The sequence below is a fragment of the Anarhichas minor genome, unplaced genomic scaffold, assembly GCF_050575085.1.
Source record: "Anarhichas minor isolate MPS153535 unplaced genomic scaffold, ASM5057508v1 ptg000042l, whole genome shotgun sequence".
Classification (NCBI taxonomy): domain Eukaryota; kingdom Metazoa; phylum Chordata; class Actinopteri; order Perciformes; family Anarhichadidae; genus Anarhichas; species Anarhichas minor.
The window spans coordinates 7,131,906-7,148,099 of record NW_027466488.1 but is presented as its reverse complement, the minus strand read 5'-3'; the positions used below and the strand labels follow the sequence as shown (position 1 = coordinate 7,148,099).

General features: G+C 41.4%; 1 protein-coding gene across 7 annotated transcripts in view; it reads left to right on the top strand.

Moving 5' to 3' along the window:
• esrrga (estrogen-related receptor gamma a) overlaps positions 1-16,194 on the top strand; it is a 43,456-nt gene that overhangs the window by 11,233 nt on the left and 16,029 nt on the right. For 3 of the 7 annotated variants that reach the window (XM_076110001.1, XM_076110003.1, XM_076110000.1), the window contains exons 3-4: positions 4,014-4,124; positions 6,876-7,058. In XM_076110001.1, coding sequence (XP_075966116.1) covers positions 4,014-4,124; positions 6,876-7,058 — 294 coding nt within the window. Of the gene's footprint in view, positions 1-4,013; positions 4,125-4,869; positions 4,890-6,875; positions 7,059-16,194 lie in introns of all 7 variants that reach the window. The other 4 variants (XM_076110006.1, XM_076110005.1, XM_076110004.1 and 1 more) reach the window with 2 other exon arrangements.

Sequence of the window (16,194 nt, the reverse complement as noted above, 5' to 3'; positions counted from 1 at the left end):
CTCTCATGCTCTCTTTATTTTTCTTTCTTTCTTTAAGCGATCTTGAGTCAATTGTTTTCAAATTCAAGCATAAAATGCCTCACCAACATGAATAATATTGCCTCTGACATTCATCACCACATAATAGTCCATGTTCTGTGGCTATATAGGCGCACATTGTGTGTGTTTCTTCCCCCTGTTATTTCTACTTCTTCCTCACATGCAGGGGAATCACACAAACACACACATTAGATTTAAATGGGTCTGTTGTCTTAACCAATCTACTCGCCCATCAGTTGTTAAACCCACATAGGAAAACCCTTTATGTTATTACACCAGCACTGCGGTTTTACACACACACATTCACACATACACACACACAGACAAATAAGGTGATAACCTGGTCTAAGGTTGAAGAGAGACTTCAACCCTGTTACCACTTCAATTACCATAAAACTACACTCTCGCCCTCTCCTTGTCTCTGCCTCTTTAAATGGTCCCTTCCTCTTGTGCTTTTTGTCATCCTGCTTCCTCTTTGCTGTGATCAACAGAAATCAATAGTTTTATTTGTCTTCCTTCTCCTCTCTCCACTTTATGCCTCACTCCTTTTCTCGCCCTCTTTCATCCTCTCGTTCTCTCGTCATATCATTGACCATCTGAAATCAATCCATTTTCTGTCTTTCCTCTTTTCCTCTCTTGCCATGAATACCGGTTCTCTCTTCAAAAGCACTTAGGTGTCAAAGGCATTTCACTCGCAATCCCTCAACTGTTCAAACACACACACGTGTGCGCTGACGTGCAGTGTAAAATCTATGCTGATGTGATCAGTGCAGATTTTGCTATTGACAGACAGCAATATTCCCACGAAAGGAAAGATTCGCCTTCATCATTGTCACTGTGTGTGTGTGTGTGTGTGTGTGTGTGTGTGTGTGTGTGTGTGTGTGTGTGTGTGTGTGTGTGTGTGTGTGCGAGAGTGTGTGTACAGCATGTGACAAAAATAGTGCAAATTTGTAATGCCAAATTTGTCGATGTGAATTAGGTATTATTAAAGGAGCTGTATTCAACATTCTGAATATTAATATAGCAGCAAGCCACTATTTGTTCTGTAAAGTTCTAGTGGAGTAATGTCTTCCTGAGCAGAGAATGTAGAATCTCCCTGTATGTGTGTTGTTATCCAAGCTTTTCCTTGCTTTGTTGACACAGCCGGGCCGGTCGTGCATGCTTTAAGTGCATGTTTGTGCATGTGAGCGTGCCCCACTGGTTAGCTCACGACCAATACTCTTTACTGCTCGCCGTCCGACAGCTTCGCCATGGAAGCGTAGCACCCCCCCCCCCCCCCCCCTCTGGTTCCTCCTCAGGTGAACACTGTTAGCTCTGTCAGCACTCTCGCCGTAGTTTGCACTGTTAGCGCTATTAGCACCGTTTGCTATGCACCGCCAGCTCGAAATGCTCCCAATGTCGGATTTTTAGTACATGACATCAAATTCAGTTTACACAGACTTTGCACTGTGTAACACAAAACATGCGGGGAACATTTTAATATTTATTTCAGTGTGTAGAAGTAGGAGCAATAGACTGAGTAGAGGTGTTCCTTTAGTTGACATACTAATTAAAGCATATAATGAAGGCGCACAACCTCTGTTGATTTTGTCTTTTCTTTCATGGATCGTTCCAGTTCTCTCACTATCGCATCTTTATTCCATTTCTTACCAATTTCTTGTTCAATTAATCTGTTCTTTACTTGCCTTCTCTTTTTCCTCTTCACATTCTTTTCCCTCTTCCTTACATTTCCTCTCCCCCGACCCTTTCCTCTTCTGTCCTCGTTCCTTCCCTCTTCCCTCTCTCCTCTTGAGCCCATTCTTTATGACTTGAAGGCTCATTTGTTAAGCGGAGGTAGAGCTCTCTCGTTCTCCCCCTAGCCTCCTCCTGTCTCTTTTTTGTGGTCTTTGGAAATATAATTTTCAATTTTTAATTTGATTCATTTAGATTTGATCATTAATCAGTGCTGAGAGAGAGTTAATTTGGTGGAAAATAGATGAGGTAGTTAGAGAGGGCTCTTTATAAAGTGAGCTCAGCACAGCACTGGGTCTTTTAGGTGTAAGGAAAAGGGAATGTGAAAAATTAAGAGTCTGCTGTGTGAGAGTTTGTGTGTGATGAAAAAGGGGGAAAGTGTGCAAGCAGTAGCTAACAGCAAGGTAGCAGCCTTAATTGTCAGAAATGAGTCAAAGAAGTTATGGGATTGGAGGACTTAGCAGGAGGTGTAGGTGTGTCATAAATAGACATACAAGTACAACTGATGCTACAGTACAGACACTTTTTGATACTTGCATCTATTAATGAATCAAATTCTTTCTGCATTTAATATGAATCTGTGGTTTAAATATACAATATGCAGCCATATTACTGAGACACTATTGGTTAAAGATTGTCCTCAAACCTTTTCTTTTACTTCTTTTCAAGTCTTTATTCCCTGCTTCCAGTATCCTCTCTCTAGCTCTGGTACTCTGTCTCTGTTTTTCTCTTTCTCACTTTCCTCTTCTGACCAACCACTGACCCAGGAAGTGACTGAGCAAGCTGCTTCTCGGGGCTTACTCAAACACAACATAGACGTTGTGTGTGTGTGTGTGTGTGTGTGAGAGAGAGAAAAAAGCAAAAGAGTGGGTGTGTGAGTGGGTTTGTACCCCCTGGTGTTAAGAGTTTCTTGACCGTTTGCTGACACTGTCCCCCCCCCCCCCCCCCCTCCCCCCCCACTGTACCTGGACTGTCAGCCCTTCTGTCTACTTATTTTTGTCTCAAGCGCGCACACACACACATGTTCAGTTCACCGGGTTGACTGCTGCCTGGGCCAGTTAGAGGTTTTCCAAATGACTAAATTTCCCTAAAACAGATGTGTACACTTTCGTAACTGTAAGATGGTTTGAATAAAAGCGGCGAACAAAACGTGCACAAATACACAACACAAATAAAACACAGAAACACATACACGTACAAATGCCAATGAATGCACAAACATGCTCCCTTACATTTTTTTCCCTTTGCTGCCAATAGGAAGTCTTTCTGTTAAGTCTCCTAGGTGTGTTGTCTTGGTCATCGTCAGCACTTTTTTTCAGAGGATTTATATCTGTGTGTGTTAGCAAATCTCTCTCTTGCTCTCTCACTCTTTCTGCCCCCTCCTCTTCCTCCTTTTCTCTCTCTATCTATACATTTACATCCTGACTGTTTTAAATGCGCTTTGCATTAGAAAACCTTTCAACTCAGTGGTGCTGTAGGGGTGTAAAGCGGATATTGCATAGGTGTGTTCAGTATCAGGTTGCCTCTTTCCTTAGATTGTCGGTTAATGAAGTTTCTGTAGATTATGTTCTTCTCTCTTTAGCCTCACTTTATTTCTGAATGGTATAAACAAGCATTTAACAGCCCTGCTAGATTCCTACTCTCCTCTCCTCCTCCAGGGTACATGACACCTCTGTCTTCCTTATCCATCTTTAAGTGGTAACCACGGTAACATCCAATCCCCTGAGAGATAGGCCTAATTAAATTAAGACTCCTTTGTGTCAATTAATTAACGAGACAGAGAGAGAGAGAGACGGCAACAGAGAGAAAGAGATTGGGCAAGAGACAGGAAAAGAGTAAGTCAGAAAGCCAAAGAGACAACAAGAGAGAGAGAGAGAGAGAGAGAGAGAGAGAGAGAGGCCTTTTACTCAAAAGGTGTCTCTATAAATTAGTCTTGTTGTAGAATAAAAGAGGCAAGCGAGTTTAGCAAGCTTGACAATAAGATAAAAGTGCCTACCTGCATAACAGACACACACACACGCAAACACGTATGCATTGCAAAACAGCACAGCTGTCACCATTTCATTCCCACAAATCATTATGTAATCGTCTTCCAGTCAACATGTTTTCATTTCCATTCTCTGTTTTATATTATATTTTTATGTTTATTTATATTCCCTGTATTTTGCTAAGTAGTCAAAAGAGTTGAAAGTTTCAGTGTCATGCACAGTCTATTGATATATTTCTTCTGCCATTTCTTACAGGTGTTCGTCTCGACAGGGTGCGTGGCGGGAGACAGAAGTATAAACGCCGGATAGATGCCGACAACAGTCCATACCTGAACCCACAGCTGGCTCTGCCCCCCAAGAAGCCATGTAAGAACAAACACACACACACACACACACACACACATAAAAACTCTGACTGGCAACAGAATATGTGATAGTCCTCTCTCTGAGGTTGAGTAGTGATTCTCAAGGACAGAAATTTGCATTCTGTCCTCAGTGCACAGTAACTCATACTCTACAAATTGACATTCGTGCTGCAGTGACAAAAGCATCTGACATAGTGTGCAGAGGGAACAATGCAAGACATGCTATGTAAAATCCTCCCTAAACAAACAGAAAACATATAGTATACTTTCTTCAGGCAGTGTTCATGTAATAGGCAGGAGTTGTTGGTCAGAGATCAGAAGTACAAGGAACTGCCTTTCCATCAGTTCATATCCTGCTGGAGACAGTTGGACAGTAAAAATAGTTTAAACACAAACACACACACACACACACATAAATAGACAGAGGGTAGTGAGAAGCCCATCTGTTTGGGACCAAGTTTATCTTCCTGTCTCTACTGCTACCAGTTTGGGGTCATAACATTTTATATGTGTAATATTTCACTAAAAAGGTATTAATTTTGCTCCGGCTGGATTGGCTGTGGTTTTTTTAAAGAAAGAAACCATCGCCAAAGCCTTATGATTGAAAATTAACAAGGGAGTGAGTGAGAGTGACAGAGAGACAGGTTGAGACAGAGAGAGAGGGAGAGACTGAGCCTAAATGAGAAGGTTTCTCAGAGAGAGAGAGAGAGAGAGAGAGAGAGAGAGAGAGCACGGAGGGGAGGAAGGGAGAAAGAGGAAGGTAGGGGCAGCCAGCACCCTAATCCGGATTAAATCCAATCTGGCAGCCACATCAAACTAGAGTTAGCTCTTTAGCTAAGCGTCTGCTCGCACACATGACACACACACACACACATACACACGCACATGCAGTGCAGATTGAACAGTGTTTAGCAGCTTGGTCCCCAAAGCCCATTTTGCTTAAAGCTGGAGCATATTCTGCTTTAGGCCAATATGCTGAATGGCTGCACGGCAGCTTACCGGGACTTCTGCACTACTAATCATTGAAATGATGGGATAATAAGAGTGTGTGTACACTATGTGTGTGTGTGTTTATAATGTACGTGTTTGCATACACAGAGCATGTGTGTGTTCCAGCTGAATGTCTTCACTGGCGGGTTATAGACCAGATATCCTTAAACAGGTTTAGTTGTATTCAAATCTTTAGTCGTGTTATTATTTTTACCAAGCTTTTGTCCCATGTTGGATAAGTTTCAACATGAAGAGTAATTTACTGGACCACTCTAAATAGTTATTCTGGCTGTAATCTCTATTCACTTCCTTTAATATATGTATGAAAACAAATCTCTCTCACCTAAAACAAAAACTAGATGATATTGACTTCCTGGGTCTCTCTTGTTCTTTTTCTCTCACAAACAGTCAATACACACACAACAAAAATCTTTCTGTCCCTCTGTCTCTCTCAGATACACGCACATACAGCCTATCTATCCGTAGCCCAATCCCTAGCCTCAGCGTCCCCATTGATTGTGTGAGAACAGAACAATAGCCCAGGGTTTGGAAATGGGCTTCCATTGATTCTAATTAGGGAAACATTAAATAAGATTTACCCACAGATACTGCAGTGTGACTGGGATTGGTTTGGCTCAAACGACCCTGGAGCTGAAACTAGAGGGAAGAGGGTGGAAGAATATATCCATGTACAAATGTGTGTGTGTGTCAACAGAATTGGGGGTGGAGAGAGTTAGATCAATACACAACTCATCCCCCCAACTCTGTTTCACTCTCTCTTGCTGTTTATCTCTATCAAGCTGTCGCTCTCTCGACTTTTCCTGTCTGTCTTTTACAATCTGTCCATGGCTCCATTTCTACCTGTCTGTCTTCCCCCATTTTATTTTCTTTGCTTATCCCTCTCTCTCTCTCTCTCTCTCTCTCTCTCTCTCTCTCTCTCTCTCTCTCTCTCTCTCTCTCTCTCTCTCTCTTTTCCTCTTTCCCTCTCTCCTCTCTTGCTCTTCTATCCTCTGTTATTATTCCCATGCTTGATTAGTCAGTGGATTAATTTGGAAGCAGGGTATCAGTCTGTTACTAATGGGCCATAGAGATCTCATCACCACATGTCACCATTACCAGCTGAGCTGTTTGGCTTTCGGTATTATCTGTCCCTTCTGTATGTATCAGTGACGCTTCTTTCGTCAGTGATACAATGTCTTAAGCAACCTGAATAACCGGCAGTAATAGCCTTTAATCACACCTTGAAACATCTCCTAAACTAGAAATGTTACAATGTATTTTATTTTATTTTTTATCATCTTTAGTCCTGCCAAATTGCTGGGATCAAATCAATTATCTGTTGTTTGAATGCTGAAAAATTCCCCAGGAAATTACAAGCCATTGTAGTCGAGCATCCTCTTCTTTGATCAAGTTTCCATCACATATCTCAATAAAAAATGACCTACAAACTGCCACCTAACAGCGCACTGAAAACAAGCTTTGAATACTATATTATGTACAGTATACAATATAATTAAACTGTAAAGTATTACTCGTCAGATAATGTTAGAAATGGACTCTATACACTTTTTACTTTATAAAGTAAGTGTTGTTTGACAATTTTAAAGGCTTTAATTACATGTGTAAGTGTCAAACGCGTTTAACATTCTTCCTTTTGTAAATATTCATGTTTGTCAACAATACACAGCTTGCTGCCTAATACGGCAACAATTCACCATCTCTCTGTCTCTGTGTCTTTCTCCTTGTCTGGTGGTCATGTCAGATGCCTTTGGCTGCCTTGCAGATAACAAAATCGTCTCTCACCTGCTGGTGGCCGAGCCAGAGAAGATTTACGCCATGCCTGACCCAACAGTACCAGACAGCGACATCAAGGCCTTGACTACGCTGTGTGACCTGGCGGACAGAGAGCTGGTGGTCAACATCGGCTGGGCCAAACATATTCCCGGTAGGAAAAAAAACCTGCTGAACCCTGACTTTCACACTGAACCTTACCTGACTCCATGTTGTGACAGGATCACACACACACACACACACACACATTCCTTCATACATACTTTTTTTCAATTCCAGAGTATAGGAGATTTCATATACACACCCACGCACATGTACAGGATAGCATACATGCGGTGTGTATTGGCAGAGTACAAGGTTAGACTCGGCTGCTCCAGATGCAGTTCAGGTACACGCACATACACACAAGTACGCCTGGTGCTAAAGTGTGACCTTTCACCCTAATCCTTGCACTCAGACAGTCTGAACTGTTGACTCCTCCACCTGGCTAAACAAATGCTCTCACTGGTGTCACACCTTCAAACATGCACTAACATTCTGACCTTTTGAACCAAACACTCCAATCCCCTTAAATTCGACATGTGTGACTGTTGGTGTGTTTGTGAGTCGTATGTACCATATATATATATATATATATATATATATATGACAGAGCCCTTTGCAACCACAGCCTATTGTGAACTCTTTATGTACTGGTATTAAAAGCCATAGTCACAAAAATGTCATGCAAATACACAACTGGGATAGTATGAGGTTACCTGGGACCGACGTACAGAACAAGGTTTGACTTTTTGATTTTTAGTTTTTTTTTGTTGTCTATGAGACACAATGTGTCCTTGGACACAGAACATGCTTTGAGATGATTGTTGTTTGAAGCGATGAGCACTAATTCATATTTATGTGTGGTAACAATCTTATTATAGAATTTAAAACTACATTGTAGAGAGTTTTTACACAACAGGCGATAGATGGATTTGAATGATTCGACAAAATAAAGTCCAATTAAAATGTCACATTGTAATGATAAAGCAGTGAATAGTTTTTGATCTATAGCGCATATATGTCACTATACAGATCTATCACTAAAACAGAAGAATCTAATCTGTTTAAACAAACTCATTTTTTTTCTGTTCAAAATTGAATCTGGACTTCAAGACAATTGAAGTAATGGCAGGATACACGAATGAGCTGTAAAATGAGTGAATAAGAAAATAAAAGATAGAAAAAGAGCAAGACTGATGATGGCGAATGCATCTGGCCGTACGATCTTAAATGAAGACGAAGACCGGGAGTAAGACGTATGAGATTAAAACTATAATCTGGTTTTGGTTTTAGTGACTGAGCCTGCTGTGACATCAGAGAGGAGGGAAGAGGAGTGTCTCAGATTAACACAGATTAGCACAAAGATTAGTCCCATTGTAGACTGGAAATATGGTTGTAGAACAGAACCCCGTGTTGCCACTGCTCACACAGTATATAGGGGGTTGTGAGAGTATAGGGGGAAGCACCAGATTAGAAGCATAAATACCACTCAGTCATGCTGCGTAAATCTATAATAATAAAGTCAATAGCGTTGGATAACAGGGTCTCCAAATGATATATATAATATATTATCAATAAATGTGAAAACAACAGAGTTGAAAGAGAAAAAAAGAGATGAAGTGAGAGAGAGAAGGATGGGAATATACATTGCTTCTTGTTAGTGTATTGATCTATGTGCTGCTATATGGACAGTAAGCAGACATATCTATTGATCCACGTGCCAAGTATAGCCCTTTGAATATTTATTTTTCTCTTTCTAAATAACATATAACCTCATTCCAATGCTATCTCCTTTCCTGTAATCTCCCTCTCCTGCGTTTTACTCTTTTGTGCTTTCTCTTTTAATCCATTTATCTCTCTCCCCTACGATCTCTGTCTCTCTCCCCATACCTCTGGGATGCACCTACTGTATATACAACATACATGCACAAAAATAATGTATATTTGATGTATATTTAATGTATTGTTTTGCATTGGTTTCCTTTGCTCACTACTTTTTCAAGTGAATGGACTGAGTTAGCCAGGTTATGTGCTAGGCTGTGTGTGTGTGTGTGTGTGTGTGTGTGTGTGTGTGTGTGTGTGTGTGTGTGTGTGTGTGTGTGTGTGTGTGTGTGGAGGGAGCGAAGCGCAACGATTGCTTGGCGGAGGAGAGAAGATGGCGTGATTAGATGAACGAGGAAGGCAATCCACTGCTCACAGAGAAAGATAGAACTCTTCATCTTCCAAGTGTGTAATGTGTGTGTGTGTGTGAGCACCTTATGAAATCCTCATTGTTTACAACACTGAACACTGATCTAATACTCTCACACACACACACACCTACATACGTACATGTACACACAGAAAGTGATCTACTGTTCACTCAGGGTGGAAAGGATTGTCAGAAAGAAATACGCCTCCTCAACATTCTTTATCAGACTCCTACACAAACAGACACGCACACACACACATACACACGAGTCAAACAATAAAGAGTCTACAATGACTTAAATCTTGAATAGAATAGAATAGACCTGTTAACCTTGTTTGCAGCCGTCTTGTTTCACATCTTGTCAAGTGTGTGTGTGAGTTTTACTCCATACAGGGTGTACATGTGAACACACACACACACACACACGTCTGTGCTCGCCATGGTACAGTAATTTTTTTAATCAAATTGATGGAGAGAGACAGAGAAACAAAGAGAAAAAAGACAGAGGCAGAGAGAGGAGAGGTGAAGCCAATTTATGCTTCATGATATGGCTGCTCAGCGCTGCATACACACACACACACACACACCCACATGCATGCGCACATACACGCACACACAGGCTGCTAACAGTGGTAACAACGTGTCAAGGCGAGCGCCAGGCAGCTAATTTGAAGTCATTAGATGTCTGCCGTACTGGCAACAATTTGTTACGCTCACACACGCACAAACACACACACAAAAACACATCGCATACACACACTGAGTTAAGAGCCGTCTGCGGATAGCGAGGAGGCTAAATTGTAAACTAATTTAAACATCACTCAGCGTTAGAGAGGCTGCCCGCAAGACAGGCCCCCGGATAACAAGGCTAGGGTACACGCGCGTATCTGTGTGTGTGTGTGTGTGTGTTGCTAGTCATGTTTGACACACAGACTTGCCTAACCTTAGAGACTTGTGACAACACACACACATATACACACATATCTCTTTGATTGGTTCTTTGATTCTAAAACTGTGTGTGTGTGTGTGTGTGTGTGTGTGTGTGTGTGTGTGTGTGCATGCACGCTCATTTCCATATTGATATGGCCTATATGCAAACATTTGATATGTCATTAGGAGAGGAAAATGAGGTTTCAGACTCAGTGTGTGTCTCTTGTTATCCCACCAGGCATGGGACACCATCACACATTTGCACCTCACACATGCATATGTGTGTCAAAGACACAGATGAAATGCATGCAAACACAAACATAGACGAGTCTTTTTGCTGATTCAAACCGGGCCCCACACATATTCACACATTTAGAAGACAAGTATATGAGCAGCATACTGTCACTCTCAGGAAACATATGTGGAAATATTGTAGGAGTTCTTATTCAGAGGATGTGAAAGGCTTTGGCGTCCAATAATACGGATTAGTGGAGAGAAGATCTCATGTTAATGGCTCTCATAGCCACAACTCCAGTTGCATATTAGGCCGCATATCATAGTATTGTGTGTGTGTGTGTGTGTGTGTGTGTGTGTGTGTGTGTGTGTGTGTGTGTTGAAGAAGGAACAAGGAGCGGTCAGGTGAGAGGAGGAGGCAAATATTTAAACAGGAGCAAATAAGAGAGTGAATTAAAAGAAAGAAAGGCTTTTAAAAAATGAGCCATTTATCTGTCTGTAGAATTAGTCTTTTCATCCTCTTTTCTGTTCTCTTTTTCCCTCATCCTCTCTCCCTCTCTCTCTCCCTCCCTCTCTCTCTCCCTCTCTCTCTCTCTCTAACTAAATGACTACTGGGCAGTCATGCCAGCAGCTCTTATCTAGACTCGCGGACACAAAAGAGAAAGACAGACAGGCGAACACTTGACTTGACGAAAGCGCAAAGGAATGAACAAATGAATGAATCAACGAACGAGAGCCAGAACCTATAACACAGTCTATTTTACCAGAACCAGAGGCCTTGCCATTAGTGGGTTTTTTTTTACAACCCCCTCCCCCATTCTTTCTTTATTCAAGGAAGAAATTGCTCTTGGGCTGCCCCCACTTCCCCTCCACTATTCTCTGGCTTCCATATCTCCTCTTACTTGCGCTTTCTTTTCTTACAGTCTTTCTTTCGTTCCCTTTTCAATTTTGACACTCAGGATAAGCGGTCTATGTGTCGCCAGTAAAGCAGTATGATTGAGCTGTAAAAACGGGGGAAGGGAGGTGGAGGGGGGTTGCTGTGTGTCTATTCATTTAATCGGCCTTTATGGAGATGTGGGAGAAAGGGAATTGGGTGGCGGTGGTGGTGATCGGATAGTAGGTGATGAGGGAAGTCCTCTTGGCTCATGTTCTGCATGCTTCTTTCAATCTTTCTGTCTCCTTTAGTCATTTATTGGCCTCTCTATCATTCCTTCTTTCTCTGTCTTCCCCTTACTCCTTGTTTGGATTTGAGGATGAGCATGGGTGTTGAAATCCCCCACAGTGATGCTGAAAACAGGAATCAGGATTAAGGAGAATGTAGAACTGAAGAGAAGGTTTGAAATAAAACATACAAGACTGAGGTGAGAGAGAAGAAATAGTAGCAAATGAGTAGAGAATGGAAAGCAGGGAGGTCACATACATTACCTCAGTATAACCTAGATACTCCCAAAGAGCCTTTAATACAATACTATTCTGACCCGATGGCTAAATATCCCCCACCTCTTCAACCTCTCCTGTGACCTCCCTTTTTCTCCCTCTCTGCTTCTGGCTCTTTCTGTCTCTCCCTCCTTTTCTCCCTCTCTCTGACCTGACCTCCCACCCTCTCTCTCCATGGTATCCTTAACCTCTTCATTATCAAGTCAACCTCATCTCTCAACCCCTATCCCCTCCCACGCCTCCAACCTCCCCTCTGCTCTCACTCAGCCATTGACACTGTCTTTCTCTTCGGTTTTGTTTGTCTGTATGTCTCTACAGAAACAGTGATCCTACTCTAGATTTCGACTGCTCGCCGATCAGATCGCTCATTTAAATATGCCTTTTGTCCTACATTGTTGTTCAACATTGGTACATCACAGCATCCTGAGAGAGGCACCCAATGAGCCTTCCTTAACCTTTACCTCTGCTGTTGTTCTTCTGTGCTCTTTCTCTTTTGGTCATGTTATAAGTGGTGTTCACTTAGAGATGCAGTCAACCAGTTGAACAGTGGTCATTCAGACTGCCAGATAGTCAGTCATTTAGTTAGCCAATCAGTCAGTCAAGTAACGGCACAGCCAGTCAATCAACCAGAGAGACACCCAGTCAGTCAGCAAATATTGATTAATAGAAGTGTCCAGCTCCTTTTAGCAAATCAAATGTTGAGTCTCAGCAGCCAAAGGAACCATTGCACGCACAAACACACACGTATACACATGGATACACACATCCTCGACTTTGATAGTGCAGCTCTCTAAATTAACACTGACACACATTATAACACTTCACAATGAGCTCCAGGAGAGGCAGAACATCACTGTGTGTGTGTGTGTGTGTGTGTGTGTGTGTGTGTGTGTGTGTGTGTGTGTGTGTGTGTGTGTGTGTGTGTGTGTGTGTGTGTGTGTGTGTGTGTGTGTGTGTGTGTGTGTGTGTGTGTTGATAGAGAAATGTAAAAGCCTAGACTAGTGATGATGTCACTCCCTGGCCCTCCTTATTAAGTCTGGTGTTGTCATCAATCAGCAAAGAGGTTGTTGGGCTTTGGGTCATAGAGTGGTAAATCAGAAAAGAAAACATCCCTCCACAGAAACAAACACACACACTTTATTCTTTTCCGATTGTTAAATCATCTTCCAGTCTGTCTCTCCCTCTCAGTGCCATTGCCCTCTGCAATAAAACGGCTGGTCCAGGTGCACGTAAACTCGTAAAAAAAAAAGAAAAGTCATACGCGGAAATACACATGGACACACAAACGCACAAGCAGATTTGGCCCCATTCTGTCTGCTAGGGCTAGTTCACCTTGACAGTCACAGCATGCTGCGTGCCTTCTTAACACAACACAGAAACATAAAGTCCATTCACATAGACACACACATTCAGCACAGCGTGAAGACATAAAAACATTTACATGGTAGTGTCCAAGCAAACACAAGTCTTTATAGGCATAACATGCAAAGGGTTAATTTAAGGTTTACTTATATGGCGGAAAGTCCATTGAATTGCAGAGGAATTTCAGAGGTATTCACATCTATTATCTGATAAATTATCCCATGATTTAAATTCTAGTCTAAATTAAAAATGCGTCTTCGTTATGTCCCACCCCTTGAACACAGACTGACCAATGATGGGGTAGCATTGGCCAGCTCTGACCAGGGTCTGACCAACTATCCGGCTTTGCTCCAGTCGCTCATGCATCATGTCAGATCTTTTCAGGCTGGTTTTGTGGTTAAATGTTGTGTAAAAGTCGTCAGTAATCATTCTTTAGCCTGAAGCCTATACTGTCGTTCCTATGCTGATTAAAAAACATAATGAACACTAATTCATGAGGTTGCTTTTGTAACAAACTCCTTCTGACAGCACTCTGTCTTACTTGAAGTGGCATAACGGACTCTGTCTTCTCCAGATTCTAATGAGATTCGACTGATGAATGAGTTTAGTTTGATATGGTTTAAAATCAGAACTTGATTTAGTTCATCGCTTTGCTCAATTTGGCTTCTTTTATGCACTCTAGTACATATCTTTATGTATGTTTCAAGCCGCTGTTGATTTTCTCTGAACTCTGTTGGGGGTGTTTGCTTTCCATTTCTGCTCATCCCTGAGCTACATAACACATTTAGAGGTTGTTTGCTTGTGTGTGTGTGTGTGTGTGTGTGTGTGTGTGTTTCATTGTCCACATTTGTGCAGAAAAGACATCTTATTGTCCAGTGCACCACCACCATGGTTTCCTCTTGCAGCCCATACAGTATAAACAAACACAGTCTTGTTTGCAGATGAAAACAAATATTGATGAAATCAAATTAGGAAAAGAATATTTGATATCTGAGCTTAATGTTTGGATTAAGTTGGGCTTTCTTTATTGGATTAAGCCTGTGGGTATTGGAAGCATGTCATCAATATGAGAAAGCAGTGGAGGGAATTATTCTGTGCCTCGCTTTTCTGTTGTCTTATCTACTTTACTTCACTTTCTAGTCTTTATGGTTTAATAATATGAGATCAAGAAAACAAACAGGATTTTATTTATTTTTTGCATTAAAAAGTACTAAATGTTGTGTAAAATTAACCTAAAATGTTCCCCAAAACACTGTAATATGATTTAATTTAACAAAATAGAAACCCTATGTTCATTGGGAATGTGTTTGTGGAATATCTCTACAACATTTCCTCTTATTCTCAGTATGCTGTAATGCTGTTTTTGTGAAGGAAGTTATTTATGCCAGATATGATGTTTTGATAAAAACACACACACTCACACACAAAGGCACCTGCACATTCAGTCCCTGAAGGCACGTTCAGTCTGTGTTGACTCTCCTGTCTGTCCGATGCCCTGTGTTTGTTTTGTCATCACCGTGTTGACAGTGTTTCCATGACGATGTGCCAATGATGACACTCAAACACACGCAGCTTTAAAAACACACATTTCTTTATACACACACTCATCACAAATACACACACTGGTTTGTACCTCTATCAGGTCACACCTTGGTGCTGACACACACCTTATGCCTTCAGATTCAAGCGACCTCACACTTCATACAGAAACACACAACTCGCTTCACGCTTGATACCAGCTGTCTCTGTATCCACGTGTGTCACACCGTATCAGACCTGAACTCAAGATGAAATATAAAACACAAAGAAGAAGTCGAAGGGTAACGGCAGCCTATGATAGTGGAGTCGTGTGCGTAGAAACAAAATATGATCACATCACCAACAGCATCCTTCGTAATATCAGCACCGTTAACGAGTAAATGAAATGCCTGTATATTAAAAATTACACTGATTTTAAAAGTAGTGTCTGATGTAAATCCATTGTTTATTCTGCTCAGCTTCCGATTACAGCCGTTGATTAAAAGTAATTTTAATAATTTTGATTCTATTCTAAAAAAAATGAGTCACGAAGACATTCAGTAGATGGATATTCAAGTAAAAGTGAGAAAAAAACCACAAATATTGAAGTCATTAGATTTGCTCTCTGCAGCCCATTGCTGTTTTTCTTATTAGTGTGATTACATTAGCAAATCAAATTCATTTGTCTGTCAGCCTTTGAGACACAGCCTGCAATCTGAGTACACCGACTAATCTGCATCAAATAATGTCTGTCACACACACACAAAACTCAGCAGAAGAAAAAGCTGCGTCCATAAGCATGCACACATGCATGCACACACAAACACATGCATCATAAACGCACCCATGAACACGTAAACGTACACTTCTAATGTAGCACTAATACACAGCGAATGTGCACGAATGCACACACGTACACAGACGTGCACAGTTTTATAATATGTGACATCAGACGAGCAGTAACAAATAAATCAGCACACCATCTGAGCCCATCATCATCTAAGTCATCACTAGCAAACAGTCAGCTTTTACTACTTTCAATTTGCTTTTGTGTTTGTGTGTGTGTGGGTGTGTGTGTGTGCCTGAGAAAGAAAGAGAGAGAGATGATGTGATGTGATATGATATGATATGCTGGCGGGGCATAAAGATAGATGATCATAATTACGCACAGGCCAAACTCCATTTCAAATCATCATCATCCTATTCTATCTGTTAGGGCACACATACATACACACACACACACACACACACACACCAAAAGCAATATGAAGAGTTCACACACATACAGGGATTCACAGTTTCCCACACACACATATCACACACCTATGCATGCAGCAAATCTAGTGGAAGGAGGGACAGTCTTGTCATGGCATCACATTATTTCTGTCGGTTCATGCAAAGTTCACAGACAGGCAGGAAATAGTTATTCTCTCTCTCCTCACGTTCTCTCTCTTATCTTTTTACCTTTCCTCGCTGTTTCTGTCTCAATCTTCCCTTTTCTCCTCTTTATCTATACATGTTCTCTTTTTCTTATGCACTCTGCTCAATCTCTGTTTCTCCTCTTACCTTGGCCTTC